This window comes from Paroedura picta, chromosome 14, assembly GCF_049243985.1.
Source record: "Paroedura picta isolate Pp20150507F chromosome 14, Ppicta_v3.0, whole genome shotgun sequence".
NCBI lineage: Eukaryota > Metazoa > Chordata > Lepidosauria > Squamata > Gekkonidae > Paroedura > Paroedura picta.
The window spans coordinates 11,134,942-11,148,887 of record NC_135382.1 but is presented as its reverse complement, the minus strand read 5'-3'; the positions used below and the strand labels follow the sequence as shown (position 1 = coordinate 11,148,887).

General features: G+C 39.9%; 1 protein-coding gene across 9 annotated transcripts in view; it reads right to left on the bottom strand.

Moving 5' to 3' along the window:
* ANKHD1 (ankyrin repeat and KH domain containing 1) overlaps positions 1 to 13,946 on the bottom strand; it is a 122,710-nt gene that overhangs the window by 15,240 nt on the left and 93,524 nt on the right. For all 9 annotated transcript variants that reach the window (XM_077309513.1, XM_077309508.1, XM_077309509.1 and 6 more), the window contains 9 exons: positions 12,933 to 13,108; positions 12,504 to 12,666; positions 10,870 to 10,965; positions 9,226 to 9,342; positions 8,365 to 8,539; positions 6,859 to 7,315; positions 5,399 to 5,545; positions 1,368 to 1,478; positions 55 to 204 (listed from right to left, as the gene is read on the bottom strand). In XM_077309513.1, the coding sequence (XP_077165628.1) occupies positions 55 to 204; positions 1,368 to 1,478; positions 5,399 to 5,545; positions 6,859 to 7,315; positions 8,365 to 8,539; positions 9,226 to 9,342; positions 10,870 to 10,965; positions 12,504 to 12,666; positions 12,933 to 13,108 (1,592 nt within the window). The remainder of the gene's footprint in view (positions 1 to 54; positions 205 to 1,367; positions 1,479 to 5,398; positions 5,546 to 6,858; positions 7,316 to 8,364; positions 8,540 to 9,225; positions 9,343 to 10,869; positions 10,966 to 12,503; positions 12,667 to 12,932; positions 13,109 to 13,946) is intronic.

The following is a 13,946-nucleotide window of genomic DNA, read 5'->3' as shown; positions in this document are numbered from 1 at the left end:
TAAAACATATATTTGAAAAATATTAGATTTAAGCATGAGCTTATTCCACATTACCTTATCGTGATCATTCTTTCTCCATTTTTATCTTTTTGCTTGTCCACGTCAATATGAGCACCAGTGACATCCTGGATTGCTGTGATGTTGCACCCACCTCTTCCCATTATTCTGGACACAACCGATGCTGGGACAGAGAGCTTTTTTGACCTAAGTAACAAGGATGCCAATGACAGAGGATTATTTATATTACACAGACTTATTATACACATCTGTAGAGACATTTATTTATTTAAAAAGTATATATGCCAATGGTAACAAGTGTCTTCCCCAAGTGTCTATGAATTCTTCCAAACATTTCTGCAAAAGGGATGGAAGAGCCATTTAAGAGGGGGACTGACTCCAGACTTTGGTAAACACAGTGGCAGGATACAAGTCATTATATACATGCTTGTCTGGGCATGTTTTCATTTACTTTGGGAACAATTATTCTAAATTAATACTCTCTTAAGTGCTATTATCTTGCAGAAGTAGCCCCCCCACTAGAAAAGCTACAATATGTCTGTATCACTAGCAGTCACAATGATTTGTTAATACAGGTTTAAAACCATTCTGAAAGCCCTTAGTCGTTTTTCAGTATAGCATACTGAATGACTTGATAAGGGAATGTAATGTAAAGACCTCCTGATTGGAACAAGTAGGAAGAATAGCCTGCCTTCAGAATACCTTCTACGACCAGATGGGGAAAGTCATTTCCCAATTTCCACAAACAAGCTTTTCCATACAAAGCCAGAGTAATCTGGCGAGCTGGGTTTGATTCCCTACTCCTCCACATGCAGCCAGATGGGTGACCTTGGGCTCGTCACAGCCCGGATAATACTGTTCTGACTGAGAAGTCCTGTCAGAGCTCTCTCAGTCGCACACACTATGTGTGCACACTAAAGTTCATACCTTGAATAAAACTTGTTGGTCTTAAAGGAGCTACCGGACTCAAGATTTGTTCTGCTGCTTCAGATCAACACGGCTACCTCCTTGAATCTGCTTTGGGCACTGTCTTTTCCAGTATCCAACAGGCTACTGCAGTCCTTAAATAATCATAACACCCCCTAAACTGTTTTAAAAGCCCCCAAATCCCTTAATTCTCTTTCCCTATTCTCTTCCAGTCACAGATTCCAATTTCTTCTTCTCCTCAGTTCCATTATGCCAAAGACATACACTAAGCCCAGAAGAACACAAATCCCCCTTTCTCTATTCACTGACACTGTCTGCCCCAAGAAGTTTCTAAACATTTTGACCCCAATCACCACCTCACCAATAGACTCTTCATTCCATCACATCCACTCCTTAATAATTTGGGTGGGGAAGAAAAATACCTTTTTGCTCCTGAACAGCAGCGTCCTCCTCTTTGAAGCTGAAACTGCTCAATTGGTGTTGACTGAAGAGTGCTGCTTGGTGAAGGGTCTTTCAAAACTCTCCCTACTTGCCTGACAAGAGCAGAAGAGATGTTTACGTTATTAGGGGGAAAAGAACATGTTTTCGCATTTCCTTGCCAACTGTTAAACAAAGCAGGCAAAGCAAAAGCTTTCTTATTTCTTCCATTTTATTTGTCACACTAACATCCCATGCTTCCTACAAGAATTCAGAAAGCTGAAAATGGATTTTTAGGCCATGTCACAACAGATGTTGACTAATCCAGATGTTTAGTTTCACATATGGAACAGCAACACACTGCTCTAGATCATTCCCTCGGCTAAATCAGGAAAGGCTAATCCCCACCCCCCAAAAATGAATTGTCTAAAACCTTAGCAAGTATGATGACACCAAATGTGTTAAACCTAACAAAGAAAACAATCTTAGGCGTAATTCAGATAGTAATGCACTTATCCAATTCTGACAACAGTATAACAACCATTTCAATAGGATTTAAGCGCACTTTACTATTTCATATCATACTTGATTAGTAGGCTGTGTGGTGTAGTGGTTGAGAGAGATGGACTAAGATCTGGGAGATCCAGATCTGAGTCCCCACTCTGAACTAAAACTTATTTAAAAGAGGATGTTTACCTGTAACTGAGATTCTACAAGAGATCATCCATGCACACAGACATGGGTTCTGTACTGGTGCAGATTGCAATTCCAGAACGTTATAGGGCTTTAAGTCTCAAGAATTGGTACCTAAGTGATCTTACCTGTGGAAATAACTATACCTCTGCTAGCTCTCACAAATACTTCAAATTAAGTGATGCCACTAGTGAGTATAGAGGACAGGTTAAGAGATTGTACAGGTTTCCATTTTATAAACATCAATTACATTTAACAAATGGTTCTTATTCTTGTGGTCTCTGTGCAATCTCACATTTGGACAATTAGCAAGATTTATATGATAAAGAGCCTCTTGTGGCGCAGAGTGGTAAGGCAGCAGACATGCAATCTGAAGCTCTGCCCATGAAGCTGGGAGTTCAATCCCAGCAGCCTGCTCAAGGTTGACTCAGCCTTCCATCCTTCCAAGGTCAGTAAAATGAGTACCCAGCTTGCTGGGGGGGTAAACGGTAATGACTGGGGAAGGCACTGGCAAACCACCCTGTATTGAGTCAGCCAAGAAAACGCTAGAGGGCGTCACCCCAAGGGTCAGACATGACCCGGTGCTGCTTGTATGGATTTTAGGAAAGCACAAAGTTTCATATAGACTGGCCAAAAGGTGGACATTGCTTAGAAGCAACGTCAATGGCATATTGGGAAATGAACACTGATACTTTTGACCAGGCTGTAGCTTTCCAAGCATCATATCTGGAGAGCTCTCCTACAAAACATTTCCATTTTGCCACAAAAGACATGCTAGTGGAAGACTTGCAGAACTTAAGCAAAAACCTTTTATTCAGGTGGCAGAAATATAGCTAGGGACGAATCTCCATGATATTCATAGAATCATAGAGTTGGAAGGGGCCATACAGGCCATCTAGTCCAACCCCCTGCTCAACGCAGGATCAGCCCTAAGCAACCTAAAGCATCCAAGAAAAGTGTGTATCCAACGTTTGCTTGAAGACTGCCAGTGAGGGGGAGCTCACCACCTCCTTAGGCAGCCTATTCCACTGAACTACTCTGTGACAATTTTTTTCCTGATATCTAGCCTATATCGTTGTACTTGTAGTTTAAACCCATTACTGCGTGTCCTCTCCTCTGCAGCCAACAGAAACAGCATCCTGCCCTCCTCCAAGTGACAACCTTTCAAATACTTAAAAGAGGGCTATCATGTCCCCTCTCAACCTCCTTTTCTCCAGGCTGAACATTCCCAAGTCCTTCAACCTATCTTCATAGGGCTTGGTCCCTTGGCCCCAGATCATCTTTGTCGCTCTCCTCTGTACCCTTTCAATTTTATCTACGTCCTGCTTGAAGTGAGGCCTCCAGAACTGCACACTACTCCAGGTGTGGTCTGACCAGTGCCGTATACAATGGGACTATGACATCTTGTGATTTTGATGTGATGCCCCTGTTGATACAGCCCAAAATGGCATTCGTCTTTTTTACCGCTGCATCACACTGCCTGCTCATGTTTAGTTTACAATCCACAAGTACCCCAAGGTCTCGTTCACACACAGTGTTACCTAGAAGCATATCCCCCATCCAGTAGGCATGCTTTTCATTTTTATGACCCAGATGCAGAACTTTACACTTATCTTTATTAAATTGCATCTTGTTCTCATTTGCCCATTTTTCCATTGTGTTCAGATATTAATTTCAGATATGTGGCAGTTGTGATAAAGGTTACTTCTGTTCTGGGAGAATGGATTGTGGGTGCAGCAGAGGATGAAGAGTTAACATTTGGGCAGGTTGAGAGCAGTTTTCTACCAATGTCTAATCTCCTGCCATCTATCTATAGGGGCAAAGTAGGGTGTTTGCAATAACATCTAAGTAATAATTTTAAGCCATTCTCGTATAGAAGTACTATTGTAAGTATTCAATATTCATTCAGGTTTCAATTGAAATATCTTGTACCAGACTATTTTATTTTGTAGAGGCACATGAAGAATGCATCAATACAGAATCTTTTTGCTAGCATTATTTTTGGCTTTGTAAAATGTACTGATTTTTGTTCAAATTTAAAGGCATAAAATATACATTTGGGATTGTTTAATTTGAATGTTCTTAATCTTAATTTGTAGAAATGGATAGCCTGTCATCCAATTTTTGTGTAGCCTCCATCCATGGTATTATAGCTCCTGGTTTTGTAAAATTTAGAAAGCTAATTAAACCAGCCTCTATCCAATTTGAAAATCTACCTGTTTTCCTAACATTGTTAAATTCCTTATCAAGTATAAGTGGCATAATAAGACAAAAACCAGGCATTCCCTGGTTTCTAAATTTGTACCACAGGCAATCAGTCTTAAACTGATGTAATTCCAGATCTTAATTGTTCCAGTTTCTCAAGCCATACATATTCTGCCAGCAGTACAAACCAATCTGCAGCGTTTTTCAGCATGCTGAAACCACTGTATGATGGCTACCAATCAAGAACATGGTTATGTTTCTATGCAAGGTGCAGCAAGGCCACCTCTTATTGGTGTGTATACACACCTAAAATTGCAGTTGTATTTCTACTTTCCTGTAATCCCAGATAAAATGGCAAAATATTTCCTAGATCTTATATAATACATCACTAGGAAACAGTAATTCAATAAACAACACAACCAGGGAAGAAAGCCAGTAAGTTACTGGACGGGCAGGTGCCAAACAAAACAAACAAGTCTTCACGTGTTGACAGAAGACAACTGAATCTCCCTGTGGAGGCAGTACCAAATATTGAATATTTCAAAGCCAAGTGTGTTCTCCCTACAAAGATGATGCCTGCTGCCCTCTTTGGAAGAACATCCTGCTCCAATAAGATGAAGAAAAATCTTAATTGGCTCTTTGCTTTGAGGAAGAAGGAAGCAAACTCCAGAAAACACACCAGCAGGCACCATGGCATCCATGCACACTGTTATTCAGGATTAGTGCATAAAAAGATAGTACCTTCCCTCAAGGAGGAGACTAGAGTTACCTTCCGCACTGATAAGGGCTCTGTGTGTGATTGCAAAGAGACCATAAGGAAGACACAGATGATAGAATAAAATTGTAGTCCTCATTACTCACAGCCCTAAAATGTTGGTATTCCAATAAGTAGGTTGAAAAAAGAAATTTCAGGCTCCCATAGCCTTTGCTACTGTGATATTCTACAATAAAAAAGCCCAGATTGTACACTGAACTTGCTGTGTGTCAGAGAAGAGTGCAGAAATTAGATGGTTGTTCTTTCTCCTACACTCCACAACATGTAAAACCTACTTTCCAGCAGAGTTTGGGGAGAAAGGTAGACTTATAAAAGTTTTCATACGCTCACTTAAAAGACCACACTTCATTTGAAGACACTTACCTTCTCACTACTTCTTTCCAGCCCTCTTCTCTTTTTTGTCCTCTTTTTGGACTAGTCAGATTCAACTTTATGTTTGGAGACGTTAAAGGCAGGGACACAGACTTATAAGTTGCCGATAATGAATTTGGATTTGCTTCACCTTCAAGTCTAGGAATAAAGTAAGGTTGATTACTAATTTCTCACTACTAAGCTATCCAAGTGATTCTCGAAATTCTGCCTTTTGCATACTCCATCAAACAATAAACAGTTAACCAATAATGGGGACAGTTCTAGAGGGTAGCTGTGTTAGTCTGCAGCAAAAGAGCACCTTATAGATCAAGATGTTCAAGAGATCAAGCTTATTATACTTTGCATTGTACCTTAATATCCCAACCCGTTTCTTTGCAACACCACTCTGAATGGGATAGAAGGACAAAGGCATCTCCATTCCCATCTGCATCTGATGAAGGGAACTTTGACTCTCAAAAGCTTGTACCTCTGAAAATCTTGTTGATCTCTTAGGCGCTACTGGACCAACCTAGGTCTGATGGATTGAAGGCATAGTATGCCCCAAATGCACGATAGGCTTGAATCTGCATCCAGGCAGTGCAGAACCAGGAAGATGTGTTCTTCTTACAGTTAACATTGCCGTAACATGTTTCTTCGGGGGTCAAAACCCAGACAAGGGTATTTTATTCTTGGTAAATGGCAAAAGTTTTGGCATTAACAGTTATATTCATTAAGGGCAACCCAGGTGGTGGCAATTTTTCATCAGCTGTGAGCTACACGTGCAACCAGACATCTCTAAAACAAATATCTAACACCACCTTTGCTTCCTATGAAATCAGGGGTGTCATCTTACTTAACACATAGTCATTTCTAAAACATGTATGTTCAGCTTGAGAACACTAAGGGATGACAGACAGGATACAAAATTCTCAGCAAAACAGAGCCTGGTAGAAAATGTGGTGTGTGGGCGTATCTGGCCAAATGATTTTGCTTTACTTATCTAGATACCTACAAAGACCCAAGCAGCATCAGCAAGTCAGCCAGAGGCCGTCATGGTTTTCATCAGAGATTTAAGGATACAGCTTGATTTGTTTAATATCTAACTTCCACCAAGGATCTATGAAGGCATGGAAGGGTCAACAGTAGGTGAGAATCTTGGTTCATGCTTATTCAAAGGGCTCACAAGAACGACACCATGAACATGGTAATGGGAAGGCCCTCTGTCTGAGACCCAGGAGAGCTGTTGCCAGTCTGAATAGAAAAGACTGGCTGATGGGCTAATGGTCTGAGTCAGTATAATGCAGCTTCATGGTTAGATACAGGCTATAGTATAACAATGCTTCATCAACACAAAATGAAAACCCATTCTAAGAACACAGTGCCAAAGATTGACAAAGGCCCTCAAGATAGCATGCAGCATTTCTACATGTAGCTTTAACAAGGCCCAGGCAGGAAATACTCTCAAGAACTACCTGGTTTGCACTTTGGAAGCCGAGGCATTGTTCTTGTCTTCCTGAGAAGGGAGGAGCACAGAGGCATACCGTCTGTCACCTGAAGAGTGCGTGTCCATTGTGAAGTTTAATTCTTGGCTTTTACCACCACTGCTGCTCTCACTGTTGCAATCTGTGCTGTCTAAGTTGTCGGAATCGCTGTTCCCACCAGCACTACCACCCCGTGGCTCGCCGTTGATTTTATTTTTATCTGCTTTTTGCTGTGCTAGACTTATATGCTGGTCTGGTAAAATGATCTGCACATTTTGAGGAGTGTCTTTTGTTTTATTCTTCTTGTTTTTCCTGTTTGTGCTGGGCGTCGTCACCACATTGGCCCTCTTCTTCCCAAAAACATTTGTGAAAGTGGCTGATGTTGCTGATATGCCAATGGTGGTAGTTGTAGTTGCACTTGGAGGCTCTAAAGGAACTTCTTGATCCACTGAAACAGAAAATGAACACCAAACATATTGCAGCTATGACTCCAGACCATAATCAGTCATACAAGTGTTTCAAAGCCGTCATGTTTCATCATGTCCATGGCATTTTTTAAAGCTAAGTCAAGAATTTTAGAAGCCTGATCTATTTAAAATAGGAATTAATTAAATAAGAAGCCTTTATATCAATCTTGTTTCTATTGGAAATGTCTGTTTGTATTTTCTTCTGTTCATTAGCGACACCATCAGACTAACGAGCTAGGCAAAATCTAAGGAATTTACAGTTTAAATTTTGACAGGAAGAAACCCACCATGACAGAATAGGCACATAAGAGTAACCAGGGATTAGTGTAAACAAATGCAGACTATGTACCTAGGGTTCGTTTTCAGTTAAGAATGACGAATAAAAGATTAATTTAAGGTTTCAAGGCACAACTGTGTTTATAAAAATGATTATACAGGCCAGTATTTTCTATTATCCTGGTGCTATGACATCAGTTATTCCTATATCGTCAAGTTACAGGAGATTACTTAGAACATATGGGAGAAGCTGCTGTGTAGGCCCTCCAACATTGCTGAGGGTTTCTTCTTATCCATTGTCATAGGAAACAGTGGCACTACAAGGATTCTAGGTAATAAGAGACATTTCAAACAAGGTGGCTGAGTGGCAGATTGGTTACAGGGTAGGATACAAAATGATAAACATATGGTGCAATCAATGTTTATGGTACTTCAAAATAATGAGGGCAAGTAGCACAGATCTACATCCCCAAGGGCGTGCCCTCTTCACTGGGGGTGGGGAAGACGGGACTTACAGGCAAGGAAGAGTTACAGTGGGGAAATGGGGGTGTAATATATGCAAAATTGAGACAGATTGGCACCTCCCTGTACAATGTATCTAAAATACATTAGCAAGCTAGTTGTAAAAAAAATCCTTTCCCCTTTGCAGCTTAAATTAGTTCTAACTTAACGTTCAGTCTTGTGGAAAACTCAGCCATTTAAACAAAGTTTTCATCTATTAAGTAGGAAGTGGAGAAGCAAATCAGTCCCTCACCATCATCATCATTCTCTTCTTCATCTTCTTCGTCCTGCAGCTCCAAGTTCTCCTTAGGTTTGTTCTCTTCATCTTCCTCCTGTTTTCGCTTCTGCTCCTCTTTCTTCTTCTTCCTCTTCTCCTTCCTCTTCTCTCTCTTTGCTGCAAGAGCCTGCTTCCTGCTCTCTTCTCGGGACTGTGGAAAAACAAATGACAGTTTAAATGATTGTAAGCTAACATCCAGCAGAAAATTTTATTTGAATACTTGGCAGTTACAGTGGTGTGGCAGACTTACCAATAAACCCCAGAACTAGCTAGTCACTCACCACACAAGTCAACATACAATTACCGTTTGTTGCGCTACAAAAAACCATGTTTTAGTAAGCATTTGTTACTTGTGATCCTATTTCCATATACATGTATGCATATTATGAATCATTTTTTCTACTTACTACTATTTCTATTACTATTCTATTCTATTTTTATTACTATTTCTTCTATTTACTACTCTTACTACTTTTATTCAGAAATTGTTCCCCCAATTCTCTGAAGTTCTGCCTTTAATTTTTTTTAATTTAATAAAATTTATATTCTTTGCCCTTATAAGGCACATATCAAAACATAACACACACAATATAAACCACTTAAAAACCATTAATACTAAAAAACACATCAAACAATTAAAGCTGGAGCTAAAATACATACAGGCGTCATAAGAGTGTTAAATAGGATCAGGCACAAAACATAAGATGACTCCAAAAACTGAAGATCATTCATACCCTGATTACTTCTTTCCCCCTCCTGCATCTACCATATCATATGAGTGGTGAAGGCTCAGTGAGAAAATTGCAATGTTTGTGGAACTGCATCCTAACATCTTACCTTTTCCAAATCTAGCTCTTTCAGCAGGATACTGGCATTCTTGTTTGCTTCAGCTGCTTGCTGGTCCTTGGCCTTCACAATGGTTTCCACACACTGGTGGCACTTTTTTAACAAATCCTGTATAAGAGAGAGATTTATTTTGTGGAAACTACCCTTTTACACACTTAGAATACTTCATGTACATGCACAGACACAATATTTGGAGAATATTAAGACTGCCTCAATGAATTCCACCTGCTGGGATGGAACCAGTCAAAACTTGGTCCTGTTCACTACCAGCCCTAAGCCTGAGCACAAAGGCAAGACTCTTTGTACCTGGAGGCTCAACAAGTTAGATGTGAGCTCTATGAGAAGCCAATCATTCAAATAGTGGAATATTGTAAAGTGCTCTGTATGGAGGAACACTAAGATCACCACCATACACTTAACAAACATTCTCAGGGCTGTGGAATTGTTGAATGGTAGGGCTGTATATTGAAACACCTGGTCACCTTGTTGGAACTACAAAAAGGTCTGCACAACTGATGAAAGGCAATATTGAAATATGCGTCTTTTGAGATCAAATCAATTCTCCTGGGAAACAAACTCAAATAACCAAAGGAAGCGAGACCATGCAAAATTTAAGAATATTCAAATATCTATTTAATCTATGCAAATTCAGATCCAGAGTATAAACCTCGTCCCTAAAGCAGCCCACTTCAGAGACAACAGTGTGATAGCAGCTGGAATAGTTGGTTTGATTGGGGCGCACAAGATGCCAATAGAACCAAAGCAGGTTCCAAAGATGCCTTGGATCTATGGTTGAAAGAGCCTTTTCCCACAAGGCTGTCTTTAAGCAGGAGGCATGAGCAGAACTAGACTTTACAGCAATTTTTAAAATAAATATAGCATGCCCCCACATTGTGGGATTCGCTCCAAAGTAAGAGGCTGCAATTGTGTTCGTAAGACATTTTTACTGCACACAATTTTTAAAAAACGGTACTAGATGACACAGCAAACTACAGGCTACAGAAATTCTCCTCGGAGGGGAGAAATGCTGTACCAATTCACACACACTGAAGAAAAAATCGAGGAAATCCCAACCAACAATAGGATAGACTGAACTACAATGTGAAGTGGAACTAACCAGCAACATGTCTACCCCTGACAGTGGTGAAAAAGGAATGGAAGATGTGTCCTGCCCTCAGAGCATGTGATTAACTGTGGCTGGCCTGCACAATGTCTAGCTACATTAGACAGAAGATGAATACATTCCTTATTACTGGTGGGTGAAACATGGCTGTATGAACCACCAGGCACCTACTAAATCTTGTAAAGATTTACAAGATTTGCCTGTGTTAGACAAAGGCTTTTGTTCCTAAACTAAAATGAGCTTTTAGTTTAAGTTTTTCCTTAAGGACATTGTCAAGTGTGTGCTGTTGCATATATGGGGACATTAATCAAGCTCCTGGAGCTTAAAGAAAAAGCAAGCCCCATAACATTTAATAAACTTCTCTCATCCTTTCCCATATTCATAACATTCTGACTTACTTGAGAATTCCAATTTTTAATGATTCCAAGAAGCTGTTCTGTTCCAGAATTACTTTCATGTGTTGTGTGTCATTAATTACATCAATTGAGAACAGAAGTCTCCCTGGAACTTACCTTGTCAGTTATTGTTGCTATGTACCTCATGCATTCAATGTCTGAAGGAAATTGGTTCACTTCTTTCACCAAAAACTGAACTACTCTCACATGGCCCTGAGGTAGGAAAGGGAAAAAAGACAATGCTCAAATTTAATCCGTACAGAAAAGCTTAAATTTGCATCAGTTACACATGCCATCTTAAAATCAAGGAGATCTATACTAAATAGTATATTATCTCAGCTATGTTGTAGCATTAGCCTTGCTATGCTGCATGAGACAAAGGCCTATTTAAGCCTGACTGATAGAATCATAGAATAGTAGAGTTGGGACCACATGGGTCATCTAGTCCAAACCCCTGGGTCATCTAGTCCAACCCCCTGCACTATGCAGGACACTTACAACCCTATCACTCATTTTGATACTCAAAACCATTTATGAAACTGATATTTTCTACATTTTTCCAGCATCTGGATATGTACATTCAGGGCTGTATATCCATCACAATTCTGCAGAAGTGCAACAAAAGCACAGAATTTAAGCTTCCTGGGAACCTTCAGGTTCAAATTTATTTATACAGTCACAGACCAGGATGCAAAGAGTAAACATGATAAAACTTTAAAACTTTTAGGTGATAAAAATCCAAACTTTCAGTATAAGTAACTAAAAGGACATGTGATTATGATAGTATTTTGTTTCCTTTTGACGGGCTTGAATTACAGGGGCACAAAATTTCACTATCTGGAATGAAACTTGAAGCTTTTCATCCATGAGTAATTCTTTGGTCCAATCTGCTTGTGTCTTCCTGGGTACTGAAGCTTTTTTTGTTGCTTTATTTTAAAATGTCTTTGGTTGCAAAGAAATACTGGAAAATGTGTGAGAAACGTCAAGAGAAAGCTGAACAGAGAGCTGGCCATAAGATTTCCAGTAGCAGGGATGAGCTGCTGAGTACAGGTCTTTTTTCCTTCATTATCAACAAATCAGAAATGATATAACATAGTGGTTTGTTACCATGATCTGGTTCTGATGGCAGAAGGGGAAGTCTGAAAGGCTACAGCATAAAAATGTCCTATAAATACTATAGGAAAGGCTGGATTCCAGTCTGTAATTCCACAGCCTCAAAAAAAAATAGTCTTGCCACAAACTTCCTTGATGGAACAAAGAAAAAAATCCCTCAGAGTTGTCTTTTTGTTTTATCTCTGCTATTACAACATATTCCTTAATGGATTTTTATGTGGTCTTGCAAGCTTCAAGCTTTCTTTGACCCCGACTACGACTTCCTAGAAAGTTCTCACCCTCAAGGAACTTTTTCTAGATGCTTACTTCAGCACACAGAGCACTGAGAAGTTCTTTGTCAGGAATGAGACACAGAATATTAACAGGGCAAGTAATGGAATCAGCATAACCATAGTTTTCAGTGGCAAACTTTGAATAAGCCCGTGAAGAAAATAACTCTCAGGCAACTGCAGCTGCTTCTTCAAATGTAAAGCATCAGGCCAGCCATCTCAGACCTCTGCAGTTCACCTCAACTGCCCAGACTCAAGACAAAGAGAAGGTAAACAGAGGAGCTCCTTCCAAAGAACAAGCTAGCTGGAGAAAATTGCAAAGTTGATTTTTGCTGAACTTTATTTTGTGCAAAAGTTCTGCCCACTTACCTTACGAAATGCTGACATCAGTGGCGTGATTTTACGATTATCTGCAGCATCCACGTCAGCTCCTGCCTGCACAAGCAGCTGCACCACATCAAGGTGGCCACCATTTGCTGCCAACCAGAGCGGTGTGTTTCCTTTCTTGTTTCGAACATCAATATGTGCCCCCCTAAAAGTGTACAATGGCAGATAAGTAATTGAGGCAGAAATGGAATCTCAACGTGCTCGTAGACACCAGCTGAACACAAGAGTGTCAATAGCTAGCTTCAGAACATCTCTCACCATTGCAAAAGTTAAACTGGATCTGCCAAGGACTAGTAAGTTTCATACATCAGGGACCATCCTTTGTTTTGCATGTTATTCAGTAAAAGTGTTATGAACACAGATGTGTCAGTAAAAGTGTTATGAACAACAAAGACAACAGGAAACTCATACCGATTAATCAGGAGTTCACAGAACTTGTAGTGGCCTTTGTCTGCTGCAATTGTTAAAGCAGTATCTCTTGAGGAAGGCACAGGAGGAGCATTGACATCTGCTCCTTTATCAAGAAGAACTCTTCCAACTTCTGCATATCCTCCAGAAGCGGCTTCCATCAGAGGAGTGAGCCCAGTCTGTTTAAGAGAATGGGCAATTATGAACATGTTCTCAAAATGATTATTCTTTTACTAGCTAAGGGATATCATACATTGTCCACACTTTTTGCAATTCCTTTCTGCCTTAAAGTCAGCCCTTGCCAAAAGATCCAAACTGAATTTTTCACTTGAAGAACGGTACTTCTGTGCCTTATGAGACTGCCTGTCCCTGCACAAAACATTCTGCTAGTTTCTCCTTACTGTTCAACACTGCTGTCTAATGAAAACTTCTCCTGATATTTCACTGCTTTGCAAAACAAACCATCAGGAGATTTAAGCAGCTCTACAATGTTCAAGTTTGGAGTGTGAATTTGTACGTTCATATATACTTTATTCCGAGTAAAGTACATGTTGTAGATTTTCACTTCAAATGGCAATGCTTTATTAAAACCCAAAATATTCTCTTATGAATACTTTGAGCACTGAAACAATGGCATAATATATATCTCAAGCAACTTTGAATATCAACATACAGCTTGGAATTTTACTATATATGAGCATCTCTCTTGGGCCATGAGGAAATTTGGGCACAGATACTTCCTTAAATTTGGTAAGTGGAGCTTGTTATGAGGGGATGAAGAACGGCAACTGGCACAATTTCCTCTTTCACTCCACTGTTTAAGACACCTTTCTTATATCTAGTAATGTTGGGTGACCTTTTTAAAATCTACACAAAAGATGAAGCCACTAGTCCAGTTCAGTTGAACTCACAGCTACAACTAACATAGCTTCCAACCCATGAATGCTCTAGTCATATCAAGCAGTGGGACCTCCATTTCTGGAATCAGTATGCCAGTGCATAAAGATACATTATCCA